Raw genomic sequence first — 25,728 nt, 5'->3', positions numbered from 1 at the left:
CGCCTAGCTAGCTAGTTCACTCTCAGCACGCCAACCCCAGTCAGTCTCGTTAATTAGCGTGTGTCTGAAAGACTGAGACTAACTTAGAATTATGTTTCAAAACTAACTTATTAAGCTTCAGTTATATTGCGAGGATATCGATTTGATTGCCAGCAAACTAAAGCATAACCACACGTGCACCATGCATGCTCGAGCATGGGGACGCCGGGGGCACGGGGAGACGTAGACGTACGTACATGGACAAATCCACACGCACGAATGATCGACGCGCGCGCGCGCGCACACGGTTTTCGCCAACGCCTTCTTCGTAGTACGTTTCGCCTGTGCCCCGGCCGCCCCGCGCGCGCGCGCGTGAGAACTGGCCGGAGAAGAGGACCTCGATCACGGGCGCGGGCCTCCCACACTGCACGTACCGGCGTCCTTACGCAGCGTGGCGTGGCGTCTCGACCCCACACACGGTAGAACACCCACGCTGGTAGTGGTACTGTGCGCGCGGCGCTAGCGGGGAAAGATTCCCTCGGCGTGGACGCATGCGCGTCCTACGTACGTATGGGGTGTTCGAGCGAGTCACACTGCTTGTTTATGGGTAAGCAGTAAGCTAGCTAGAGCGGCATGTAGAGCAGCTGATGCATGGGCCAGGGCCAAGGTACGTAGCTATAGGCTAGCGCTACAGGAGGGGGAGATCGATGCCGAGACGGGACGGACACGTACACGTACACGTACGATCGATGCACGCAAAGTTGCATCTTGCATCAGCACGAGCTCACGAGCGCGCATGTAGTGCGCTGCGTACGTTCGATTACTTACGTTGGTGTGGGTTTGGTTGGGTGTCGCGCTGGGTACGGTGCGCGGGGATGCCCCAGATGCGGCACGGGCAAACGGCGCGGCACACGACGCCCGAGCCATCGTACGCGTACTTCACTTGCATGGAGGTGCGGTACGGGCGCGCGCGTTTCAACCTCCCATTCGTTCGGCTCCTCGCTTTTCGGTTGACCGGACAGACGACGAAGCGGTACTGAAAAGATCGCCATGAGGCATGACCGCATGAGCTCATCACTCTCTCCCACTGTACGTGCGTGACCAGGCGAAAAAGATGCTGCCGAGCAAGGCTAACGATTTCAGGGGGGAGTGAGCAGTGGCAGACGAGCAGGACAAAAACAGCGACCGAGTGTACGTCCTTCGGTCGAGTAGCAGAGCAGTTGATTGAATTGGACCCTTTTTCTATCACTCTCAAAGGAGTTGTTACTCCTTTTAATACCATCTGATGAATACTCTGATCACACTGGGACAGTACACAGCGGCGGCATGGCCATTTTCTTGGTGTCGCTAGCCAAACAGGCCGGAGCAGCTAGAGGAACATCCATCAGGACGAAGGCGGACAGAAGCAAGAAGAGCAACAAATGGCCCAGCACTGAGCCCATAAACCACACTTTACCCAACATTGACGGACAAACAAATCAAATCAATCCAGCAGAAGTCGTTTCCATCGTCCGGGGATGGAGAATTCCTCATTCCATCACGTACGCAAGCATACAGTAGTAGCTCCTGACTCTCCTGGCATCACGTACGCAAGCATACAGTAGCTCCTGACTCTCCTGGGCTGAGCAAGGGAGCGCCAGGCTTTTTCCTTGATTTGCAAAAATCACAAATCACGCCAGAGCTAGTACCATGTAGTATATACAGTAGGGCCAGGCACTAGTACCCCGTACATCCGTGTGGAATCAGGAGCAGTATACTGTCAGAATGGCTACTCTGAACTTTAGTATCGTTGGGAGTCATGTTAAAACAATAATGGACGAGGTGAATAGCGGAATTGCAGATGCAGACCACCTAGCGAGTAAAATCATCTTACATGAATAAAACACATGCTGCTGGCATTTGCATTTTTCACTAATACTAATTGTAGAGCATATAGTCCGGTCAAATGGACACATTCTCTTGTACTCACATCAGATGAATCAGTGATTCTATAGTGAAAACCCGACACAGACGAGCATATTTCCAAGGGGTAGGGCTATTCAGTTCCCATTCATTCATCCATCTTACGGAAAACAGAGGGCCACAGCATGAACAAATGCTGCACGACTATAAAATGGATCTCTTGTTATACAACATTTCCATTCACCTTTCTTTTTTCATATATTACCCCCAAGACTTGAAAGATTGACCAGACATAACAGTGTTAACAAGGCCTAGGGCTCTAACGAACAAAATTGTAAGAGCGGCCAGGAGAAGGTTAAGAGCACTCACACGAATCTGTCTTCCAAGCAAGCTATTAAATTTTGCTGATCATGTGCGAAATCTTCAAGCATTACAATTGGAATGTTCCTGCAGCAAAAATAAAAAAAAATGAAAATCTTAAAACTGATCAACACCTGCTCCACATAGGCCTATCCGTGACACCAAAACGTTTACATTGTGAGGGACATGGAGCAGCAAATAAAATGCATGCTATCAAAGAACAATACCACATGAAACTCATCAGGATAGCTACCAAAGTATATCGTATTCTATCGACTCTAACAACTGAGATAAGGTACATTCATAGCAGAATATGTTGCACACTTGTAATGGCCAGCAAAATATCAAGGCTGTACTGTAGAACACGACTAAAGCAATGAAGCTAACAGTAGTATAAGTTGTGTAACCATAAGATCCTGCAAACATTTTCTTACATCCAAGACAAGGTTATAAGGAATACGTGGCAATGTGGAGTACCCATTTACAGCCATAGATCTGTGGATGCGAACGACGCAGGTGTACACAAGCTAGTACCTGCTTGGGTACAATGTGCATGGTAGTGTAAGGTACAGAAAGGAGATAGGTGCACGGATAATTTCTTCAAATCAGCACAATATGTCGAACAAATACTGGTGAGATCTAGTAAACAGGTTATTACTACAGTTGAAATATATCAGAAAAGAATTTGGCAGCAACTACACATCTACAAGAGATTCATAATATTCAGTTAAGTGGGAAGAAAGGACAGAAAACAGATAATATGAGTAGCGGTTTAAACCAATTCATCGACAACACACTTCAATAAGAAATTTGATATTAATAAGCAAGGAGCATCTTCAATGAAAAATTCTTCATAGGAAAAGAAGAAATGAACTTAATCCAGGTGGCAGGTGTAAGGTCAGAAATGAATAGCCGATATAATAATGGATACCATCTTGCCTTAGACGGAAATCCAATCAGAACCTCACATGTCACAAGCGTATCATCAAGCAACTAGGAAAGAATTAATCAAATAACATACTGAAGCTACAAGCTGGCCAGTCGTCCACTGGTGCCAAAACAGTGAAAAATCATCTCACTGCTAGCAGGAGCAAAAAGGAAATAAAAAAATATCACCTGTAATCTACACTACAGAACACAGCAGAATCTTATATTAGGTGTGGTGCATGGCAACCAATGCAGCAGAAATGGCAGTGCATATAGCTAAGGTTCCTTTTACAGAAATAAGGAGATGAGAACTACACTAGAAAAGGAAGTGTTAGCAAAATAGTGGAGACGTCATCCAGAGAACAGAAAATGAAAAGTGAGGTATCGAGTGATGCAATTATCCGACATAATGTGGCCTACAAGTTATAAAGTCATTTCATTAATATCAAGCTTGTAAATTTCAGCAGTACAGATGTATAATTATTTTTCTGAATCTTCTAGTTTCAGTATTTTCTACAATAAAGTTCTCTACCACCTATTTGTACCTATGTTAAGCTTATACAGTATGTCACTATGCTGAATCACATTCAAAACAAAATATGAGTCTGAAGCACAGTTGACAGAAGCTTATTCATAGAATCACCAGTAGATGAGGCAGACAGTGATAAATCAAAATCCAGTGCAAAATAGGCACCATTGAGCTATGCATATTAGAACGGCCAACCAAAAGTGTCTCGCTTAAATGAAGAATGAATAAGGTTGACAGTTACAGACATATCCTCAGGTGAAATTATGTACCTTCAAGCATTCTATGACAAGAACCTCACACCAGGAGAAGAGATGCCAAAATTTCTCCCATTGTTTTCTCAGGTACATCAGTGCTATCTTCTAACTCTGCTCCGGACTGGAGAATTGCAGCATCTAATACTAACTTTCTCCTTGCTATCTCATATATGTTTTCATCAACCGAACCCTTTGTCACTAGCCTGAAAGAAAATGAAATCATCACTGTTACCATGTTGTAGAGTTCAATATTTATGAATTTATCATCACCACGTCGATATGAATATGGTGATATGCTCACAATCTGAATCACAAAAAACATAAGTAACCGATAAAATATCCAAATGAACATAATTAGACATAGCACATATTACCTATAGATAGTGACAGGTTTCTGTTGTCCAATGCGATGGCAGCGATCTTCAGCTTGCCGATCCATCTGGGGGTTGAAATCCATGTCATGTATTATCACTGTATCAGCTCCTATTAAATTCAGACCCTGGCCTCCAGCTCTTGTGGAAAGCAAACATGCAAATATAGATCGGTCGTTATTGAAAGTGTCGACTATAGTCTGCCTTTCAGTTACTGGGGTGCTGAAACAGAAGGAACTTCATCGCTTAGGATTGAGAAACATTTTAATTCCAAAAATAAATGCTGAAAAAAAACTAACCCCCCATCAAGACGTCTATAAGTAACTCCTATTACTTCCAGTGTCCATTCAAGGATATCAAGCATTGTCGTCCATTGGCTGAATATGAGAACTCTGTGGCCATCATTTGCTAAGGAAGGTAAAAGCTCAGCTAAGGCCTGAACAAAACATAGAAATGAAGGAATTCAATTGTTAAATCCTAAAGACAATTTCTGCTGAAGATATTACTGTACATATACAATCCTTAAGGAATGGGGGAAAACCACACCTGACACTTTGCTGATCCAAGAACATGCTCATCTGTAAGGGCACCCTTTGTACCAGAATCACCATAGGAAACTAATAGCTGAAGAAGTGAGAAACTAATTGTCAGATAGGATTGAAAAAAAAATCTAAATTTTGGACACAGGAAAGGTTCGTCAACAACAAAAAAGAAACATGTCACATCCATACTATTTGGTGCAAAGAAAAAAGAAAGTTACTAGCAATAAGCAGGATAAAAGTTATGATCAAACAATGCAACACTGAAAGATGGCAAGCACTGGTATAATTCAGTCAGAAAAACAATATAAGGTGGATTAAAACTGATCAGGTAGAACAGTAAAGGGATGAACAATACTTGGTGGATAGCAAAATCATTGTACTTCCTAAGTTCTTGGGTTGCTCTTTCCAATGAACATTCAAAACCGAATGCACCTTTAGGGTACAGTAACTTTGCAATTCGATCAACATCTTTGTCACTGTAAATGCGCCTTATAAGCAATGGATGGTTCGCAATCTGTGGAGCAATAGAAAAGAACAACTTTTGAGAACAGGTATAATAAACATTTTCCTGAATTTAAAAGAGTGAATTGCGCTTTGGGCCACATTTTGTTGCCAAAGTTTCACTTTGGACCAGCCTTTGACTGATATTATCACTTTGGACTAGGTAACTTTACACTTCTTGCACTTTGGACCACCCCAACTTTCTTCTCTAGCTAGTCTAACCACTCCTCTGGAAAAAATATGGCTTGCGCAGTTCATTGTTGTGCTAGAGTCGATGTGCTCAAGAAAGTGGTTTGGGGTGGTCCAAAGTGCAACAAATGTGAAGTTACCTGGTCCAAGGTGAAAATATCAGTCAAAGGGTGGTCAAAAGTGAAACTTTGGCAATAAAATGTGGCCCAGAGTGCAATTCATTTACATGTGTGATATGCTGCTGACCTTACGGAACTGCATGAAATAGTTTGATATTTGTCGTTTTGGAATCAACCCAACAACATTATTAGAAAAATTGGATGTGGATTTTGCGCTACGAGCTTGACAAGCACCACGGTATTCATCAATGGCATAGTTATAAGCTTGAAACTGCTCTGAGTCCATTGTTACGAAATTAACCTGTGACACAAGATCACTGTAAAGTTGAACCATGACAACGAAAACCATATGTTGATGGTTAGGTCGACGTACATGTTGTATCTTTGGAACAAGTTGCTGCATAACATCTGATTTCAAACGTCTAAGAATAAATGGCCCCAAAATGGACTTTATACGTGAAATTAGCTCATGATCTTCTGCATTTAACAGCTTCTTCAGATCAATATCTCCAGTGGCAAATATATCAGGCATCATAAACTCCAACAATGACCATAGCTCCTGTAAATCAGTTGAAAACAAGTGGTACTTTAAGATGAAATGAACTGAACTTAAGTAGTTGAAGCGCATACTCCAAAGAACTGGAGACAGAAAGCTATCCGAAAACTGTTGCTATTTATTTCATGGCTTTCCATGTAAGTAGTAATTAAAAACTGATGAACAGCAAACAGCATTGAGAACCTGACATGCAATCACCATATCCAAAAGAACTCAATATCGGTTTCAAGTAATAAGGCTAAGGCATACAAGGTCTTGGTAAAGCCAGAAGCTTAAGTGGTCGTTCTACCAAAAACAAGTGTTAGTTATAGATCTTTGGTTGACATGCTGATTATGTGCTTCAGCCCTTTGCTAACATGTGGACTCTGGTTATGCAGGATTATTCATGTGCGAAACCTAACCAACATACTCCTGATTTTTACAGACAGTAGTATGTCTTAAATTTTCAAATAGGTGGATGGTATATAAGTATTGCAAAGAACCACAGAACGACACATGCAGCAGGACTAACTTAAACCAACCACCCATCAAGTTATCATCAAAACTTACATGCAAATCATTTTGGAGGGGAGTTCCTGTCAGCATTAGCCGTTGGCGGGCATGTTGTGCGACAGCCATAAGGTTTCTCCATCGGAAGCTACCCTTATCTTTCAGTACATGTGCTTCATCCATCAACACACAACTCCATCGCCATCTTTTGAGTGCTTTGCGATCATCCTTTTGCTGAGCACTACATTACAGATAAAAAGGAACTTAAACTTATACAAACATGAACTATCATCGGCTCTCTGAAAACTTTGGTGCTAAACACAAAATAAATAACCACAAACCTCCGCCGCTCAAAGAGAGAGTAACAAACAAGGAGGACATTAAATGGAGGCGGATAACCAGCTTTGCCCAATGAACTCAACTCCTTTGAGTAGGCAGTCCTTCCAGCACCATGAAACATGATGATTGAAAATGAAGGACACCATTTTTTAAGTTCCCTTTCCCAATTTTCCAACACAGAAGCTGGGCAAACTATTAGATGTGGACCTGGGTCATTATATAGATGCCGCAACAGAGTAAGATAGGTCACGGCCTGTCATCACAAGAGCAAAGATCAAACAGCAATAGATGAGTTGCCACTGAAGTATAGGATCAAACAACTCAGTTCATCTAAAATAAGCCATATGAGGTTAAATTCTGACAATATTTTATATTGAACCAAAAGAAATTCAGAAAAATCTATTTTGATTAAAAAATAGTGCATAGGTCCCCATAATAAAAAAGATAACTCCCCATTTGAACTAGCCTAGCTTATACATCCTGATAAGATGTCATTTCACTATACTTATTTATTTATTTATTAGTTCCCTTTCCACCACATACTGCAAGATATCTTACCTGAACTGTCTTACCAAGACCCATTTCATCAGCCAAAATTGCTGCACGAAAATAACATATAGGTTAATATGACCAGTTTAGATTCTTTGGCGTGCAGAAACAATAAAACATAATAAGAAAAAGCAACTAGCATGGTTATTAACTCAATATTACTTAAACAACAAAACAATGATTTTGCAGAAAAAAAATATTTAACATTCAACTTTAATCCCTTGGTACATTATAGAATAAGCTTTTCATGGGAAATACATGTGGATCTGGCTCCTGTATACTATGGATCTCCTGGTAGTTAATCACATGAATACAGGAATGCTGTTTTTTTTTCTGTTGACCTACCAATTTTCATTGTTCCATATTCAGAGATACCCTACCATTATTTGGGTCTGCTTGTCATAAAATTACAAGAAAATCAAAGGTGTCTAGAAATGTGTTCTCCATCGAGTTCATTTTCATTGATTGAAGATTGATTGCAATTTCACATAACGGAAATCTAAACAGTATAAAGGAATAACAAATAGCAGCATGTTTCCGAAGACAAAAATGGCAGAAATAACAGGACGCTTGCAAGTAAATTTCATGCTATCATGCTAAAGGGTGGAGTGAAGTGAATTACTGAACTGCATAGATCAATTTTATTTCATCGTGGGTGCACTTAAAAAAATCTCAGTCATATGCATCTTTACTGACAATATCATCTAAGGCAACATAAATGATCAAATGCAACAGTTTAAAAAACACCTCCACCGATATTTTTCCGGTGCAAGAGAAGAAGAAAATTGACCCCCACAAGCTGGTAGGGCTTCAGAATAGGCTCAAACTCCGACTCCTCGCTTGTGCATGCAGCATCCACATCATCCTGCTCCGACACATCCATTGAATCAAAACTCCACACCTTCAAGTAGACTGCATAAAAACAGATAAGTACATACCTGGGTAACAATTCGGACACTGGAATCATCTATCTCAGCATAACTCTCACAATTCCTTGTCGATGAGCCATACAGCTCCTGTCGCAAATCAGCCGAAATGCGCGCGCACTTGCGCAATGCCTTACCCACTACATCCCCCTCCTCCACCTCCACCTTCGTCTCACCATAGTCCCCATCTTCATCGTCCTCATTCTCCAACTCCGACCAGTTCACACCATCATCCTCCTCTGCTTCTACCCCATCCACCTCAGACGCACCCACATCCCCGTCGCTGTCATCATCGTCCTTAATCACGAAACGGCGAGCGGTGGCTCGACGCGGCCTCGTTGGCCTTGGGTCTGGATGGTCAAAATCATCATCAGCGAGCTCTAAATCGTCGTCTTCCTCCGAGAGGTCGGCGACGGCGGTTGCCAAGCGCCGACCAGCGGTACGGCGCGGACGCGAGGTCCTCGAAGAAGGGATGTCGAAATCATCGTCTTCGAGATCAAAGCCGTCGTCGTCGTCATCGGAAACCGACACCGCGGCGGCGGCCTTGGCGGGTTTAGGGTTGTAGCGGAAGGACTCGCGGGGCGGAAGGGCCCGCCCAGGGGGGCTGTGCTGCCGCTGCGGACGATTGAGCACGCGGGTGCTCTTCCCGGCGCGGCGCAACCGCTCCTCCTCACCAAGTTCGAAATCGTCGTCGTCGTCGGAGAGGACGACGGTGGCGGTGGCGGCGGCGGCGGCGGAGGAGGAGGAAGGCCTGGGGTTGTAACGGAAGGAGTCGATGGGCGGGGGAGGCTGCGAGTCCGGCTGGGCGCCTCGGCTTGGTCGCTTGAGGACGCGCGAAGGCTTGAAGCTGTGGTTCGACCACTCGTCGTCGTCGATCTCCTCGTAGCCTCGCCGCATCGGGGCGGCGGCTGCTTCTGCGGCGGCTGGTGGGCTAGGGTTTTGGAGGAGGCGGAGCCAAGGGCGGAGGCGAGGAGGCGGTGGTCGGGGAGCGCGAGAATTTGGGGGGAGAAGGCGAGGGGACGGAAATTTTGGGCGGCCTCCGAGGAGTGGGAGAACTGGAGCGCCGCCGCGAAGAGACCGCCAACAGATGCTTTTCCGGAAGAAGGGTGATTCGTTATAAACTTTCCCTTAAAAATGGGGGCGTATGATTTTCTAAAGGTTTTTTTGAATCGTTTTCAAAATAGGGGATTATGGGGCGGAAGGCCCACTCGTCAGTGTGTTGTTTTGGACATTGTCCTATAATATTCAAAATACACTCCATTTTGAACAATATTTTTTAAAAAGGAAATACTATGCAACTCCTGTAACAAGTGTCGCATGCTTCCACACAAGTCTCCCCCACGTTGCACTCTCTTTCTGAGCCTCTCACACACCACACATGCCACATGTGCCAAGACACGAGAAGTCAATATAAGGTGTTATGTGTGTCGATTTTGATCATATTTGTGCTCATGTATTCTAAGTGGGTAATATTGTGTGACGGTTATCTATAACATGTATGAATTCTATGTTGCATATCTATCAGGCATGTCATGTACTCATACCATGTGGAAGAATATGAGATTTTAAGCCTCGATCAAACATCGTTGATACACGTAGCATAAACTATAGACTTACTTGTATTTAAGATGGTGCTGCTAAAATATTTGATGATACTTATTGTTGATTTTTCGCGTCAACACTTATATATACCATCATGATACTTCCAATTAGTACCACCGTAAAACTTTATGATACTTATTATTGATATTTCGCGTCAACACTTTATGATACCCTGTAATTAGTACCTCCGTAAAACTTAGCGACGACATGATACTCATGACATTTCTAGGTTAGGACCGTTAGAAAAAAAAACGTGAAACTCACAAGCTGCTAGAGCTCAACTCGTCACAGGCTCAACTAGTCAAAGATCTAAATCGAGTCGTTTGAGCTTATCTCAAAGCTTGCGAGCTCTACCAACCCGAGCTTAAGCTATTTAACGGAGGCTTGAAATTTTCGCTAGCTTACTCTCAATCTGCCCACCCAAATTCCACTGGCACTCCAAATTTAATTTCCACCATATGCCTATGATTCCACAGACCCAGCAACTTCTAAATTTCCTTCCACATCCCGTATTCTCATCGTATCAAAAACCTAGCTCGATAGCTCTCGTCCTAAACAATGTTGGTATCCAAGATTCACAATTCCAGGTTTCTCCTCTGCTTTAGATCTAGTTGTTCTTCGTCTCCTCCATGTGATCTACATGAAGACCATCATAGAAGATTGCAGTAGTCTATGACATTGCTTTTGGACGGTACATATTTAGGAATTTCCAGTAACTATAGCTTTTGTTCTTAGCAGCCTGTGACTACTTCTTATCGTTAATTTTTGTCCTATGTACTTCTGTTAAGTCAAGGGCACATGGTACTGTAACGTTATTTATCCACTCTTGTTATGAAAGTGAAATCCTGACAGAAGTCACTGTTGCAAAATAAAGTTTACACTATTCAAAGAAAATAGTGTTAACAAGCTTTATACGAAACAAACTTGAGTCAAGTCGATTCTTGATCGGGTTCGAACCTATCCTATTTTTGAGTTTGAAGGTCATTCTGAGCTCGGCTCAAGTCTACACCAAACTTAAGTTCAGCTCATTGACAATTTGACATGCCATCATCTTAAGGTATCATAAAATTATGATCGGTGACATGCCATCTATGCCAGCATCAGTGATTTTTTATAAGTATCATCGGTGATATGAAATACCGTTAATATCTATAGATACTACTTCCTTTATCCCAAAATAAATATATACTTTTAAATTAGAGAAGTACACTTCTTTTGAGAACAAAAGAAGAACTGTACTCCACTAACGATAAGTTTCCTTCCTACAAGGAAAATCAACATTAATTCATCGAGAAAATCTATTCTATACCACTGAGTTTGTTCGAGTTCAATGATTTACCATCGACATTGTCTCCTTCTATAATATACCGATAACTTTATTAATTGTTCTACAATACGCCAATGGGCTGGGCTTTCTTTTCAAAAATACCCAAAATACCCTTAGAGACATACAAGATTAACAATTGATTTATCTCATTAGAAGTTTCAAAAAATAATAAAAAATTTTATGTGGCCTCGTTACACAACATGGAAGTTTGTGTACATGTTTTTAAGTTTTTTCTGGTATATTTAGATTTTAAAAAAAAATAATATTTTTATGTGGTATATGAGAGAAAATTTGTTTATACGAGAGATAATAACGCAAAAATATCTTATGTAGTGTATGAAAGATGATTTATATTAAAAACATCAATAAAATGTATTTTGTATAGCATATAACAAATGAGTTATATATTGTTTAAAAAAATTATAAATGTAAAAAACTTGAAACTTCTATACAAACTTCCATGTTGTGTAAGTAGGCCATATAATTTTTTTATATTTTTTTTGAAACTTCTAATAGGATAAATCAATTGGTAACCTTGTATGTCCATAAAGGTATTTTGGGTATTTTTGAAAATAGTGTCCAACCCAATGACGTATTATAGAATAATTGATAAAGTCAGTAGTATATTATAGAAGGAGACAATATTAATGACAAATTATTAAACTTGAACAAAATCAGTGGTACAAAATAGATTCTCTCTAATTCATCCGATCCTGATCCAACAACCGAGGTTCATCAGATCAACTCGCCGCTCGCAGCCGTCCCAGCCAGACCCAAACCGACCCGAGTCCGATTTCAGCCTTCAGGTCAGGCCGCACCATATAAGGGTCTCAGCGCCGGCCGCGCGCCGCACCGGCATCTCGTTCCCCCACCCCCCACCCATGTCGGACGCCTACAAGAAAGCGAAGCCCGGCCGCCTCGTCTTCAAGGGCGGCGAGGCCGCCTCCCTCCACAAGCCGCCGAAGAAGCACAAGAAGAACAAGAAGCCCGCCTCCGACGCCCCCGCCGACGCCGAAGCCGACGCGGAAGGCGCAGCGGCGCCCTCCGCGGAGGGCGCCGCCGAGGGCGGCGGCGACGAGTACACCATCGACGCGGCGAAGCGGATGAAGTACGAGGATCTATTCCCCGTGGAGTCGAAGAAGTTCGGGTACGACCCCGCCAACGCCGCCAAGGCCTCCCGCAGCCGCACCGTGGAGGAGGCCCTCGACGACCGCGTGCGCAAGAAGGCCGACCGATACTGCAAGTGAGGTGAGAGCCCTTAGAAGCTAGGGTTTCCGGCTCCACGGAGCCCGGCGTTCGATGCTTTGCTCTAGTCGGATCTAGCTCCGGATTCAATTCCAATCGAGTTCTCTCGACTTATTGTACTGCCGCCACACATGAATTTGCTTGAATTAGCTTGAATGGTGGAGTGGGTTATGTTTGATCGCCGAATTCTGGTTTATACACTGTGGAATATGAAGACGTGCTGTAACTGCAACTAACTGATGATTAATGTGTAACGCGGTCTAGTTGCAATGTTCCTATTAGTCGTAGCAAAGCTGTATCGTGTGCATTATAATCCAGAATTATCGAAATTGCTGGCAAATTCAATATATGGACCGACCAATTCTTTGTATAGATTAATCAAAAGCGAATATTAGGGAAGGACCTAATATCAAATAAATAGAAGGAGTGAAGCTTCGAACCCAGGCTGGCTAGTCCACCACCTTGTGGAGCTAGCCCGAAGATCCCTGGGTGCTTCTCTGTATAGATTAATCACAAAAGTGACTTATTTTGTATTGGGTCCCTACTCAGTGTAATATAGGAACCTATTGATAAGATTAGAGATAGGAGAAAGTCATAACTTGCTAGTTTCTGACCCCTATGATACTGTTTCTGTGCTCTTAAGTTGGTTTTTATTGCTATTTTGTTTTGATAGTCTTTGAACTGAGTTAGTGTTAGTGGTCTATAATCACAATCACAACAACTTTGGTCAGGTCGCTCATATAGACAGCATACATAGTTGTTAGATCGATAAGTTTATATGGTGGATGAAGGTTTCTTATGTCATCTTTATATATCATGGGTTTCTGAGACACCTGCTGCTGCTGTATACCTTTCTTCCTTTTGGGTGTTGTATTTGTTTGATTGCAGAGGCTGTTGATTCAACATTGATGCAGTTTTTTTTTTTGCTTCGCTTTAAGTTAATATTTCAACTAGTAATTTTGTTTTCCCTCCTAGGTCCGTCCCCTCTTTAGCTGTCTCTCTGTCTCTTAACTCTATTATTCCTTAAACACACAATCATTTTTTCCCTCCTCCTTAGAAAGTGTGTTGGCTAGATTGTATAGTTCAGATATTGTTTTGTATTAGCTTATCTGTTGTTCATCATTTGTTCTGTTGTATGCAAAAAAAGCATCATATGGCTCGGAAAAAGTGTGTGTATCTCTACTCACTGTTGAGATCACATTGAATGTAGCTTAATATATTTTCCTACTTAACAGGTGATTCACTCATGCGAGTTGTTCACAGTTCTTATGGATGCAGGAGAGTAATTGTGCTCATTGTATCAGAAAGGACATACAATTGATATAGGGTCCAGAATTCCTGATGGCATGTTGTAAATCAAGCTAGTTTAGTGAGTATTTCCTTACTAGCGAACGGAAGGGTGCTCTTGTTCACTCACTCTCACCTGTTTTGGTTAATTAGATAAAACACTATATGCTTGGTCTCTGTGTTGTTAAATTTGCATTTAATCCAGTTATAAGCCTGTCAACAGGCTGCAGTGGTGTACTGTATTCTTTCTTTTGTGCGACTATTTTTTGTTTTCACCTGCATTGTCCACAGTTATGATGTGATGGGACACCCTATGTCATACAGGCACTTTTTATAGCTCTATGTGCGAGTTTATGGTGCTGTGATAATCCTTCTTCTGGTGCTATGTAGCATTGGACAGAGTTGGAACCACCATATCCATGAATGCAATTTTCCTATTAGTACTATGATTCTTGTGGCAACATGCATAAATATATTTTTGTGCATCATTTAAAACTTTTTGGTACAATGAGTGCTTCCCTGCTTTAAATCAGGTAACTGGCAGGAGTCTGAATAGCATCTCAAAATCTCTTTGCAGAATGACAGAATATAAACTGCATATATTCCATATGTTATTTTTGCTAGTAAAATGTGATTCTGCTTCCTCCTATAGTATTTTCCCCATCTTATGCTACCATGGTCTTTTCCCCATCTCAATAAGCCAGTTTTTATTTTGGTTTTGTTTGTTTACTACTGCTGGTAAACAATGGGTTCCATGGAGCAAATTTATGCTTTCTGTTCTCATCTTGCTTTGAATTCATCTGTCGATTTTCAAGATCAGTTGACATGATTATTCTTTTCAGGCGAAAATTCATTATTCTGTTTTCACTTTATTAACTTATTATGTCAGAATGCTATTTCCATCTACCGTGGTAATGCAATTTGGAATAGTATTGACAGCTTTGTCCTGATCCTGATAGTAATATTGGTTGTTCCACTTGGAATAATGCTAAATTATCATAGTACAAAATAGATTCTACTCCAATTTCACTTTTACAATGAGACCATGGGTATCTGATATGTACATGAATTATCCTACCATGACTTTTCCTGGACTTATCTTGTATTCTTCAGAAAACAAGCAGTTTATGCATTACGCTTGTCCTTTTGCAGCTCTGCCTTTTGACAGAAGACGTGGTAGGATTGTAGATCCTGGATCCTACTATATCCAGGTTACATTTTTCTCTACTTTATTTATAGCTATATATCTGGCCTTTATTATTTGTGTGCTTTTGCTCAAGAAAGTAGTAATATTCAAACCGAAAGTAAGAGAATCATATATGCTTCTTAATGCGGTTCAAAATGATTACTGGCCATAGGTTTTCAGTCACAGTTTAACTCCAGCTAAAAAATCAGAACCACAGAACACAAAAACATAGCTGCAACTTCCCTGATACATCACTGTACTACGGCTTGGTTTTGTTCTTACAGTTGGAAATTTGTGTAGTAATTGTAACGCTTTCCTTTAAGCATTTCTAATCTGCTCAATGCATTTGACTCGAACAGTGTGAGCATGTACCATGTCACATCAGAGGGAAACAAATGATTTTGAGTATGAAACTTTCCTCCCTCCCATTTTAACTCTTCCACTGAAGAATAGACACATCATGAGAAATTCCGTAGAGTTTCGGTTCTCCCTCCATCCCATTGTTTATGATGGAAGTGCAACTTTTCATCAGTCATTCTAGGTCTCCAGCCCTCCACCAACCTGTGATCGTCACTTGTCTGTACGAAGCGTCTATATTATTCATCTTTCTCTATGGCCTTGTCCCTACTCTCTAGTGTTTGACACGGAAGATGTCAGCATAGAGTAAACAAATGGTTTGCTCCTCTTGTTGCTCATTTTAGTCCACACAGAGCTCTTGACATGCTTTACCTCTTATTATCCTCTGTTAGAATAAGCAGAACGCATGCTTATCTACCGTGCTGTACTGCTGTGTTTCATTATCCTTTTGAAAAGGCTGGAAAGGCCACTATGGATGCGCTTGAGACACTTTCTATGCAACATTTAAGCTGATATGCAACGTAGCATCATTTGTTGCCAGAAATAAAATTTTGAAAGCAAAATCTCCTTCCAAAAGGGGTCATAAGTTTGATAAGCTGCTAAGCAAATACCTAATGAAAAACAGGGTGGTGTGATTGTCCCTTTCATAATGCTGTTGTTGGTACTCTGTTTCAGGTTATAAGACTTTCTAGTATTGTCCACATTTATATAGATGTTAATGAATCTAGATACATATATATGTTTAGATTCATTAACATATATATGAACGTGGACAAAGCTAGAAAGTCTTATAATATGAAACGGATGAAGTACCTTTTTACATACTCTGTTATCAGGATTACATATCCACAAACCTAGTGAATACTGAATACAGATCAGGCTGCGTTCGGCAGATGCTGATTGAGAGAAGATTTCTCTTATTCTCCGCCCGCATGTTTTCTGAACTAAACGTTATTTTTTTTTGCAAAAAAAGAGGAAAGTTCTTTTAAAAAATCATATTAATCTATTTTTGAAAATTGAAATAGTTAATATTTAGTTAATTATGTACGGATGGTTTATCTTGTTTTTGTGTATATTCTCTTTTTCTCCCCTCTCGTACACAGCCAATAAGAGTGCTCCCGAGTCCCTACTCCCCTCGGACAGTCCAACCTCTTGATTCAATCTGGTAGGATAAAACCATGTTTGGTCCTTAGTACTTACTACCTCCGTATTTTAGTGTATGATGCCGTTGACTTTTTATCCAACGTTTGACCATTCGTTTTATTCAAAAAATTTATGTAATTATCATTTATTTTATTATGACTTGATTCATCATCAAATATTCTTTAAGCATAACATAAATATTTTCATATTTGCACAAAAATTTTAAATAAAACGGATGGTCAAACGTTGGTCAAAAAGTCAACGGCGTCATATATTAAAATATGGAGAGAGTACAAATTAGAAATTTGGAACAAAGGCTAGTCGCTACCTCATCAGCATCAGTTACAGCTTCACGACTCCTTCACCACTTAAGTAATTGATTTTCTGGCGCGATTAAGAGCTTGGTATATAGTCCAGTTGGGTTTAGTTTGTACCAAAATTTAGGTTTCTACCGAGAAACTGAAACATCTCAAAGTGCTCACGTCATGCCGACGCAGGCATATCATCCCCGATCAGAAACCCCCACCACCGTCTACAAAAATGGCCACTTCGATTTTGGTCCACCACCATAGGAATATAGGATACACGCATGCACGGGTGTGCACTGCACCCAGCTGCATATCGTCGTATATTTCATAACCCGAGAAGCACCCGGAGCCACGGGCTGGTCGCTGCAGCTTCTCCTCCACTTCACCAACCAGCCGCGGCGTGCGGGGAAACTCATCGGATCATACAGATGCATGCACTCTTTGCCGTCGCCCGTGACACAGCCTTCTCATCGTCGCCGGCGGCCGACGAGCACCTCCCCAACGAGCACCCAGGCGGTCACCTCTGGAACCAGAGCGTCCTGTGAGTATATGCACATCTAAACAACACTTTGATTCTCGTATTATTATTATTCAGTTAAGTTACAATTGACAAGTCAGACGAGACGTGCAATGCATGTTTTCAGTAGCAGGGAAGAAGAGCATGGGAGCAACGACGACAGCTTCAGGGAGAGCCTCGTTTCTTTGCTTGACAACACGAGAGACTACGTGATGGCTCCCGAAGTGTTCGAGGGCGTCCCCGTGGCATGCGACTACCTCAAGGGGATGGACAGCGACGGCATGGCCGCATCAGCTGTCGCCGCCTATAGCCTGGACAACAACGGCCAGCACGCTAGTGTTAGTTCAATCGAGCATGGCATCGCTAGCTCGCCGCTGCTGGCGTACCAGCTGGGGAAGAACAGCGCTGTGGTGCAACGGAGCATCCAGCAGCAGGAGGTTGGATCTCCCATGGCCGCATTTCTGCAGCAACTGATTCCCACTAGTGTTCTCGATCAGTCTGGTATAGGGTTTGGGGGAGTTTGTCTGGACGGCTCAGCACTGGAGGCTTCGTTTTGCATGAGAACTTCTCCGGACGTCAGCTCTTTCAGTGGCCACAGGTCAGCAACCGCAGAAGAATTGATGTCTACAGACACAAGGGAGCAAGAAATTACACGGCTGGTAAGACTGAACAATTGTAATGTATCCTCAAATAAGTAGAAACCGGTGTGAAAAAACCTTACATGTACAATTCTTGCAGGCAAGATCTTGTAGTAGCAGTGGAAGTGATCGTAACAAGAAGAAACTATCAGAGGTAAGAGGAGGAGGCAAAGCGAAGAAGTTCAAGTCAGAGACTTCACATAGTACATCTTCTCCCAAGGTAACTAACAATGACAAAATAGTGGATTGACTTTGCAAATCGTTCTGAGGAGTTGGCATTTGAAGAACTTGTTTCGAAACCACACGCAGCATCAATCACCCAAAGTGAAGCTGGGGGAGAAGATCACGGCTTTGCAGCAGATTGTGTCACCTTTCGGGAAGGTATGACCGTATGAGATCATTAAACGCACACTTTATGCTTCCAAACTAATGTAAGAAGCAAAAGTATTTTCTCTTCTTCAATTTTGGCCGTTAATCATTACATATTTCATTTTAACAGACGGATACAGCGTCTGTTCTGTTGGAAACCATAACCTACATCAAATTTCTTCATGAACAAATACAGGTGACACCGTCAGCACAATCCTTTTTTGCTGTTTTGCACATGCCCCCTGTGTGTTTTGTCTCAGATCGAAGTTTCTATAAAGTAGTACGGAGTAGAAGATACTGCCATGAGCACTGCAGCTGAGCGATTCACTGTATCGAGATATATGGATCGTTCATCGTTGCACCGACTACTTCAACCTTTTGCCTTATTTCAGATTACGCATTTGGGCATTTGGTATATTGACCTCTTGCTTTGTGCCTTTTGCCAGTGGACCTCCAAGTCATGTCCAAGTTTAGTATGTCGTTTTCGTGACACTAAAGAACATAAAGAAAGTACATTTGTACTGGCACAACTATTACTGATTTGCCAACCTTTTCTGAACCTAATAAGTCATGCTCCCACAGAGATAAGCTGACGAATAACCCTTCTATTTTTCTGATTTGGTGCAGTTATTCAGCCAACCGTATATGACAAACAGCACAAACAAGGTAGTTTTTCCTATTAAAACGATGTATTGCAAATTCTAAAAGCACAGCGAGGCCAGGACTGAATGACGGAGCATATACATTTACCACCATCTTTTCTTCAGGGTCATATTCACTGGGGAGGGGAAGGGAAGAGGAAGGCAGGTCTGGAGCATGATTTGAGGGGCAGAGGGCTTTGCTTGGTCCCTGTTTCCTGGACCTCTCAAGAATACTGTGATAGCATCCTGCCGGAGTGCTGGGCTCCGGCGTACAGGAACTACTTTTACCGATGAGCCCCATACACATTAGACAGCTCACAGCCTTGTCTCACTTACTGCCCGTGCAACGGCTACGTTGGGAAGATTTACTGTTTACTTACTCTATGTTTTTCAGTCCCCATGTTATATGTATTGCTGAGTTTGTAGCCTAGAACGAATAAAAAGAGTGAAGTGTATAGGCGGTCTCTAAACTTATAAGAGTGTCATATCTAGGTCCCTGAACTCTTAAAATGTATTTTAGGTTTTTGAACTTGTACTGCGTGTCATATATGTCCAAATGGATCCCATCTCATTCCATGTATTGATGTGGCATGCCACGGTGGTGCATCCATGTAGTGGAACTACATGACAGTCATATAGAAAAAAAAAATATAACGCCACCATGTAGTGGAACTATATGACAGTCATATAGAAAAAATATATAAATTAGTAGAGATTAGAAAATATGTTTTTTATTTCTTAAAAAATAAAATTAACATTAAAAAAGAGAAGCGATAGAGAGGGAGAGAGAGGGAGAGAGAGAGAGAGAGAGGAGAAAATGATGCTTTATTTTTTTCTATATATGACTAAGGGCAAGTGCTATAATGCTTCATGTGCTGTCTCTAAAAATGACACATAGGATTGGGTGATGAGGTGGAGAGAGAAGTGAGGAGAGATATGATGAACCACCCCTAAATCAAGAGGTAGCCTCCACAAACTCTAAGAAAAAAGTGAGAGTACTAAAGGCATTGATATTTGTGTATTAGGGGTGACCTGTTGTATATCTTACATCTTAATTTATTGGTGAATGCCATAAATAATTTTAGAGGTAGCAATCACATCTATTATAGTACTTGCCCTAACATGTGGATCCCACTAATATGTACTTCCTCCGTTTCATATTATAAGACTTTCTAGCATTGCCCACATTCATATATATGTTAGTGGGTTTGAGGTTATTTGGACCTATATGATATATCTATAAAAGTTTAAGAACTGATAATGCATTTCAACAAAAAAAAAGTTTTTGAAAGAGTGGTATTTGAGAATGCGGCATCCGAGAGAGTGGTATAAAGTCCAAAATTCCGGTTTAAAGTGGGTTAGAGTTAATTTCTATACTTTTTAGCAAAAGAAAAAAAATTAAGAACTTGATAAGATTGTAAAAGAAGCCACCTGCTACCACCCCTAGCTGCAGCACGTGCCACGGCAATATCTATTCCGTAGCCACGGTTACACGAGACGGAGCCATTTTACTTCCATCTATACGACGCAACGTCATGCCATGGACGATGCAGCGGTGCTTCAGTCGAGATCATCTCAACGAGCGCTTGGGCTCGATCGCCGCAGGATTGCGCCCATCCGAGCGTGGGCGCCAGGCCGGCCTGGCGCCTTGGCGCCCTGGCCCCACGAGCGCAACGATCGACGGATGACATGCACGCGCGGGTCGAGGGAGGAAGGCTGCCGCGTGAAACACCACACAACTCACGGTACCATGCCACGCACGATACGTGTGCGGACGGGGGCGCGAGTCAGCCCGCGTGGTGGATGTCCCGCCTTAGGCCATTCACAGTACAAGTTAGTTATGGGACCTGTAACCCTAGTCTAAAAAGTTGGTTCAAAGACATCATCTCACAGTGCAAATATCTGTGTGGGTTAATTGGATAAAAGTAGTATGGGAGGTAACTGACACCACAGTGGGCGTGATCTCGGGCTTGTGGAAAATAATTTCCCCACCTACCCTCGTCTTCTCCTCGCCCTCCCCTCCTCCATCGCTTTCTCCCCCTCCCGGTCGCCCTTCCCGTCGCCTCCTCCCCGTCTGGCGTCGGCTCCGCCCGTCCTCCCCGTCCGGCGCCGGCTCCGCTCCTCCTCGCCGCGCCGCACCGCTTCTCCTCGCCTCGCCGCGCCTCCTCTCGTCTCGCGTCTTGTGCGGCGGCGGCTGTTGCTGCTGCTCCGGCGGCGGCGAGTTGCGGCGGGCGTCGGGCGGCGGCGCGGGCCCTGGATTCGGCCACCACCACCGGCCTCGCCGCCGCCCGCTGCGGAGATGGAGAAGAGGCGGGTTGCGCGGACTCGGGAGCGGCGGGGGCGGCGGGAGTGGACGACGCGACGCCGACGGTGGACGCCTCCTCTTCTCTGATGCTCCGGCCATCTCTCCTCTCTCTTCTCGTCGTCCCTGCAACCCTCCTCAGCCAAAGAACCACAAGAGAGCTCAGGTAGCAAGCAGATAGAACGGGTCAAGGTAGCTTCAGAATCAAGAAGAAGAAGAAGAGGTGAGATTTTTATTTTGATTTTTATTTTCTCTCTGTTTGTTTTGCTTTTGGCGTGGTTCTTGTTTCCCCAATCGAGAGCCTCACCCCCTCAAGAGGCTCATGGATGTGAGGAGAAATCAAAGGCCAAAAGAAGAAGGAGTTGTTTTTGTGTGATTTGATTCCTCTTTGCTGCAGGGAAGGAGAAGGAGGAGCAAGAGCAAGCCATGGAGGAGCCGGCGACGGTCGGGAGGGCGCGGCCGAGGAGGTAGTAGGCGGCGCAGAGTGCCACGATGGCAGCCATGGCGGGAAGCGTGACGATTTTTTTTTATCTGTGATGATTTTTCTTCCTTTTTTCTTTTTCATCTTGTTGAGTCCGATCTGTGATAATTGTTGAGTCCGATCTATGATGACTTCAATTTCTTCCTCGGCTTTCACTTCTCCAGCCTTCTCTTCTTCCTGGTCTTCTCCACCACAACACTTCTCGAGGGCGAATCGGGGATTTCTTCCGGGGGAATCGGCGCGAGGGCACGGGGCAGCGAAGAAACGCTGCCCACAGCGCGCGTGCCTCTGCGTGCTCCTCTGCCCCGCGCCTCGGTTTCTTGCCGCGCGTGGGTTGCGAGAGAAGGAACCGCGCGCCTCAGTTAGGGGGCGAGGTGCTCTGGTTGGGCGCGCTCTCGCTCCACGTATGCACGAATCCGACGTGGAGGGGTGTAACACCGGTCCAGCTCACCGCACTGTGACCAGCCTTAGAGCAGGTACAATAGCAGACTATTAGCTAGCTATAAACATATTTTAATGAGATAAAAGATGAGAGAGAAGTGCAGCGGGCTACAGATCTGTAGCCAGCTGCATCATATACTTCAAAACGCAGTGTGTGTATGACAGGTGGGAACATATATTAATAGTATAGTAAGCAACTATTGTATGAATTGACTATTAGATTGGCTATAGATGAATTGGAGTTAGTAGTGGATTATACTACTCCCTTCGTCCCAAAATAAGTGCAGTTTTAGCACTCTTCATGTCTAACATTTGACCGTTCGTCTTATTTAAAAAAGATTATGATTATTATTTTTATTATTACTAGATGATAAAATATGAATAGTACTTTACGTGTGGCTAATTTTTTTAAATATTTTTTATAATTTTTTTAAATAAATAAGACGGATGGTTGAAACGCTAAACATAAATATTTATGGCTACACTTATTCTAGGAAGGATATAGTGTTAAACAAACTTGCTCTTACCTCGCCGTCAACTTTTCCCAAGAAATGGAATGCATCAGTGTCCGCGCCACGCGGTGAAAAACCATGCATCCACAGTGGCCGGACCCCCTTGTGCTGGCGAGGGCGTGGGGCCTATGAACCTGAGGCGGATCAAATTTTTTTTATTTATAATTTTTTTTATTAAAAGTTTTACAAAAATAATTTTCCATTTTGAAAATTGACGGAAGTAGTCGCCTACCGCCCTTTGGGAGGGCGATTTTTAAAAATCGCCCTCCCAGAGGGCGGCGAAAATGACGTGGCAGCCGGCCGTTCGCTCTCGGGCGACGGCCGTCAACGAAATTTGCAGGCGGCCCCCTTGCCGCCCTCCGCTAGGGCGATTTTATACTGTGCGGGGGGCCGCCTGCAAATGGGCGGCGAGGGGGGGCATAGAATTTTGCAGGCGGCCCCCTTGCCGCCCTGGGGGAGGGCGATTTTGTACTGTGGGGGGGGCCGCCTGCAAATGGGCGGCGAGGGGGCATGGAATTTTGCAGGCGGCCCCCTTGCCGTCCTGGGGGAGGGCGATTTTATACTGTGCTCTATATTTTTGTATAAATATCAATAGTTATAAAATCTTTTTATATTGAAAACTATACAAGATTAAAATCTCCAAGACTGGTAAAATACAATTTTATTATTTTTTAGGGCATATTTGGATTGTTACCGTACAAATATTTTGTTAGTGCCAAAATATAAGCAAGTTTTGGCACTACCAAATATTTGGTAAGGTAAAATTGCATTTGATCATATTTGGTTTGCTGCCAAAATGTAAAATTGTAGTGAAGAATGTTCTACATAATCTCAAATTTAGATTACGTATTAACAATGAATAGGCTTCCATTTTCGTGTGTGGTGTGCTAGTGGGAAAGAAGATATGAAGAGGTTGCCTTCAGATTGTCAATTATATAGCGTCGTTTTCACTGCAATATATGTGAACTCAATGAGATACATTATTCATTAGATGTGACAAGACGATCACGCGTGGGCGTGATTCACTTTATGTCAACAGGCAGCACCGAAAGTTGATAGTGATAACTCGAGCTGCCGCTTTTCATGTGTGCTGTTGTGGACTGTGCGCGCTACTGGATCTGACACTACCGTGAAGCACCGAAAGTGTGTTGTCGTGAGCATAAGTTGTTCTAGCACCATATGAATGAAAAGAACTATGTAGACGAGACAAACACAAGTAGTACTGCAGTAGTAATAGCAAAAGTAGTACTGCTTTACAAGTTTGTAAGCCAAAAGAAACGGTCACATAAGGACTGAAGAGGTAGAACACTACTGACGAGGCCTCTTACCCCTGTCCCTCCTACCCTGCGCCCTAATGTGCCCCTGGGAGTACGTGAGTCGGTCCAGGGGTACGGCACGGCCAACCCGTCCTGCCTGTACAGGTGTGACCTCTGGCTGCTCCTGAGTGTGCGCCTCTGGAGCTCCTCCAAGCTGAGAGGAGCCTAGTACGTCGTGGTGGTGTGCACCGTGCAAGTCGTCGTCGTAGAACTGGCTAGTAGGACCAGTCCTACCGGCGTGAGACAAAGAGGCCCCAGTACCGAAGATCCCGGCTGCAAATCCTGCTGGACAAGGACCATCAGTTTCGTACAAGTATTTAACAGTAGTAATAAAAAGTAAAGTACCGTGTGGGCGAGGGATCGACGCTCCGTGAGAGGAAGAGCTGGCGAACGCGCCCGAAGAGGTGGCGAACGCCCCTGCGGAGCTCGCGGAAGCGCCGGTCGTGCCTGCGAACGCGCTCGAAGGCAGACGAGGTCCTGCGATGAGGAAACGTGCAGTTAAAACATGGTGACATATTCGTGCAAAAGCTGAAACAAAAATGAACTAATATCTGGGCTGAACTGTACCGTGCGAAACCGGTGCTGTAGGTCGCACTGCTCCGAAGCTAGGGGCGCTCGAAGGCAAACGAGGTCCTGCGAGGATGGAACATCAAGTTACGACGGGGTGATGTTTTCGTAGAAAAACAGAAACAAAACTTAAGAAACCTCTGGGCTGAGCAGTACCGTGCGAAACAGGTGCCGTAGGTCGAGGTCCTGCTCCGACGGTAGGCGCGCGAGGCCGTGGTTGTACCGGACCAGCTGGAGGTACGACGTCCACGGCGCTGCGACAGGAGAAGACGCGCATGACCGCACGCATCTTCTCCTGCATCCGGTCGAAGGTCACCCTCTGCTCAACGTCAGTCAAGTGCAAACCTCTGTTCAACCTCACTTGGACTGCGGTGATATCGGCACTGATATCCCGTGCGGCATCAGCCTATGCAAGATGGAAATAAAAAATTTAGTAGTTGTCCTATATTATGCAAGATAAATGAAATAATTGTAAGAAGTAATACAAATTGGACGTACCGCCACGAAGTAGTCTCGGTCACGGTGCGTGGGATACGCGTCCGTGACAGCGGCAACGTGCGGCTCTGGGGCGTCTGGAGTGAAGGTCACACGCGCACGAGTACGAGGAAGGTACCAGCGAAGGTACTCACGGTAGTTCTCCTCCGTGTGTGGGAAGAGCTCGTTGATCACCTCCTCTGTAGCTAACACCCAGTCGTCAACGTACTGCTGTACACGTGGAGCCCAAAGTGCGCCTGCTAGCTGTCCCCGTCGAGTCAACCTATGAAGAGAGGTAAATTATATGGCTCGATGAAGTAATTATCATAAAAATTTAAAAATGAACAATCCGAACTCACGAGTGGTCGGCAGGGAGGACGGTCGGCTGCACGTTGCCCGGAAACACCTGCCTAAGTCCGAACTGTCTCATCACACGCTGCGGGCAGTGAGGCTCAACGAAAATGTCAAACACCATCGGCAGGA

At 43.6% G+C, this 25,728-nt stretch overlaps 3 protein-coding genes and 2 long non-coding RNA genes across 7 annotated transcripts; 3 read left to right on the top strand and 2 right to left on the bottom strand.

The window, feature by feature from the left end:
• Positions 1–1,853: 1,853 nt before the first annotated feature.
• LOC9270561 (protein CHROMATIN REMODELING 19) lies at positions 1,854–9,621 on the bottom strand. Its single transcript, XM_015781370.3, has 13 exons — positions 8,545–9,621; positions 8,354–8,471; positions 7,616–7,656; positions 7,060–7,310; positions 6,779–6,959; positions 6,047–6,232; positions 5,801–5,974; positions 5,220–5,378; positions 4,869–4,946; positions 4,622–4,758; positions 4,326–4,544; positions 3,967–4,154; positions 1,854–2,328 (listed from the first exon to the last, which is right to left on the bottom strand). The coding sequence occupies exons 1-12, from the start codon at positions 9,427–9,429 to the stop codon at positions 3,992–3,994; spliced, it is 2,592 nt and encodes an 863-aa protein (XP_015636856.1). The 5' UTR covers positions 9,430–9,621; the 3' UTR covers positions 1,854–2,328; positions 3,967–3,991.
• Positions 9,622–12,312: 2,691 nt separating this feature from the next.
• LOC4336686 (uncharacterized) lies at positions 12,313–15,586 on the top strand. 2 transcript variants are annotated; one of them, XM_015781394.3, is made up of 2 exons: positions 12,313–12,709; positions 15,146–15,586. In XM_015781394.3, the coding sequence occupies exon 1, from the start codon at positions 12,343–12,345 to the stop codon at positions 12,706–12,708; it is 366 nt and encodes a 121-aa protein (XP_015636880.1). In that variant the 5' UTR covers positions 12,313–12,342; the 3' UTR covers position 12,709; positions 15,146–15,586. The 2 variants fall into 2 exon arrangements, with proteins under 2 accessions (XP_015636880.1, XP_015636879.1); XM_015781393.3 differs by lacking the exon at positions 15,146–15,586 and adding an exon at positions 13,942–14,268.
• Positions 15,587–17,066: 1,480 nt separating this feature from the next.
• Positions 17,067–19,732, top strand: LOC4336685 (transcription factor SPATULA). Of its 2 annotated transcripts, none has more exons than XM_015781389.3 (7): positions 17,067–17,528; positions 17,602–18,163; positions 18,243–18,362; positions 18,452–18,523; positions 18,642–18,707; positions 19,139–19,177; positions 19,279–19,732. In XM_015781389.3, the coding sequence occupies exons 1-7, from the start codon at positions 17,269–17,271 to the stop codon at positions 19,444–19,446; spliced, it is 1,287 nt and encodes a 428-aa protein (XP_015636875.1). In that variant the 5' UTR covers positions 17,067–17,268; the 3' UTR covers positions 19,447–19,732. The 2 variants fall into 2 exon arrangements, with proteins under 2 accessions (XP_015636875.1, XP_015636877.1); XM_015781391.3 differs by having other exon boundaries at positions 17,253–17,528; positions 17,606–18,163.
• Positions 19,733–21,129: 1,397 nt separating this feature from the next.
• Positions 21,130–22,739, top strand: LOC107278387 (uncharacterized). Its single transcript, XR_001545293.3, has 3 exons — positions 21,130–21,677; positions 21,852–22,411; positions 22,503–22,739. It is a non-coding gene; the product is annotated as an uncharacterized lncRNA (long non-coding RNA).
• Positions 22,740–24,451: 1,712 nt separating this feature from the next.
• On the bottom strand, positions 24,452–25,372 carry LOC136356359 (uncharacterized). The gene is made up of 5 exons (XR_010741097.1): positions 25,270–25,372; positions 24,928–25,177; positions 24,772–24,837; positions 24,550–24,681; positions 24,452–24,486 (listed from the first exon to the last, which is right to left on the bottom strand). It is a non-coding gene; the product is annotated as an uncharacterized lncRNA (long non-coding RNA).
• Between the last annotated feature and the right edge of the window lie 356 nt (positions 25,373–25,728).

Source organism: Oryza sativa, chromosome 4 (genome assembly GCF_034140825.1).
Source record: "Oryza sativa Japonica Group chromosome 4, ASM3414082v1".
Taxonomy (NCBI): domain Eukaryota; kingdom Viridiplantae; phylum Streptophyta; class Magnoliopsida; order Poales; family Poaceae; genus Oryza; species Oryza sativa.
This window is presented reverse-complemented; position numbering and strand designations above follow the sequence as displayed.

Coding starts and splice junctions, on each gene's coding strand:
- LOC9270561 (XM_015781370.3), bottom strand. CDS start 9,429: ATGCGGCGAGGCTACGAGGAGATCGACGACGACGAGTGGTCGAACCAC. Junction 4,947..5,219: donor ATGATTTTGCTATCCACCAA/GTATTGTTCATC, acceptor TCACTTCTTCAG/CTATTAGTTTCCTATGGTGA. Junction 4,759..4,868: donor TTGGATCAGCAAAGTGTCAG/GTGTGGTTTTCC, acceptor TGTTTTGTTCAG/GCCTTAGCTGAGCTTTTACC.
- LOC4336686 (XM_015781394.3), top strand. CDS start 12,343: ATGTCGGACGCCTACAAGAAAGCGAAGCCCGGCCGCCTCGTCTTCAAG.
- LOC4336685 (XM_015781389.3), top strand. CDS start 17,269: ATGCACGGGTGTGCACTGCACCCAGCTGCATATCGTCGTATATTTCAT. Junction 18,363..18,451: donor ATAGTACATCTTCTCCCAAG/GTAACTAACAAT, acceptor AACCACACGCAG/CATCAATCACCCAAAGTGAA. Junction 19,178..19,278: donor TGACAAACAGCACAAACAAG/GTAGTTTTTCCT, acceptor TCTTTTCTTCAG/GGTCATATTCACTGGGGAGG.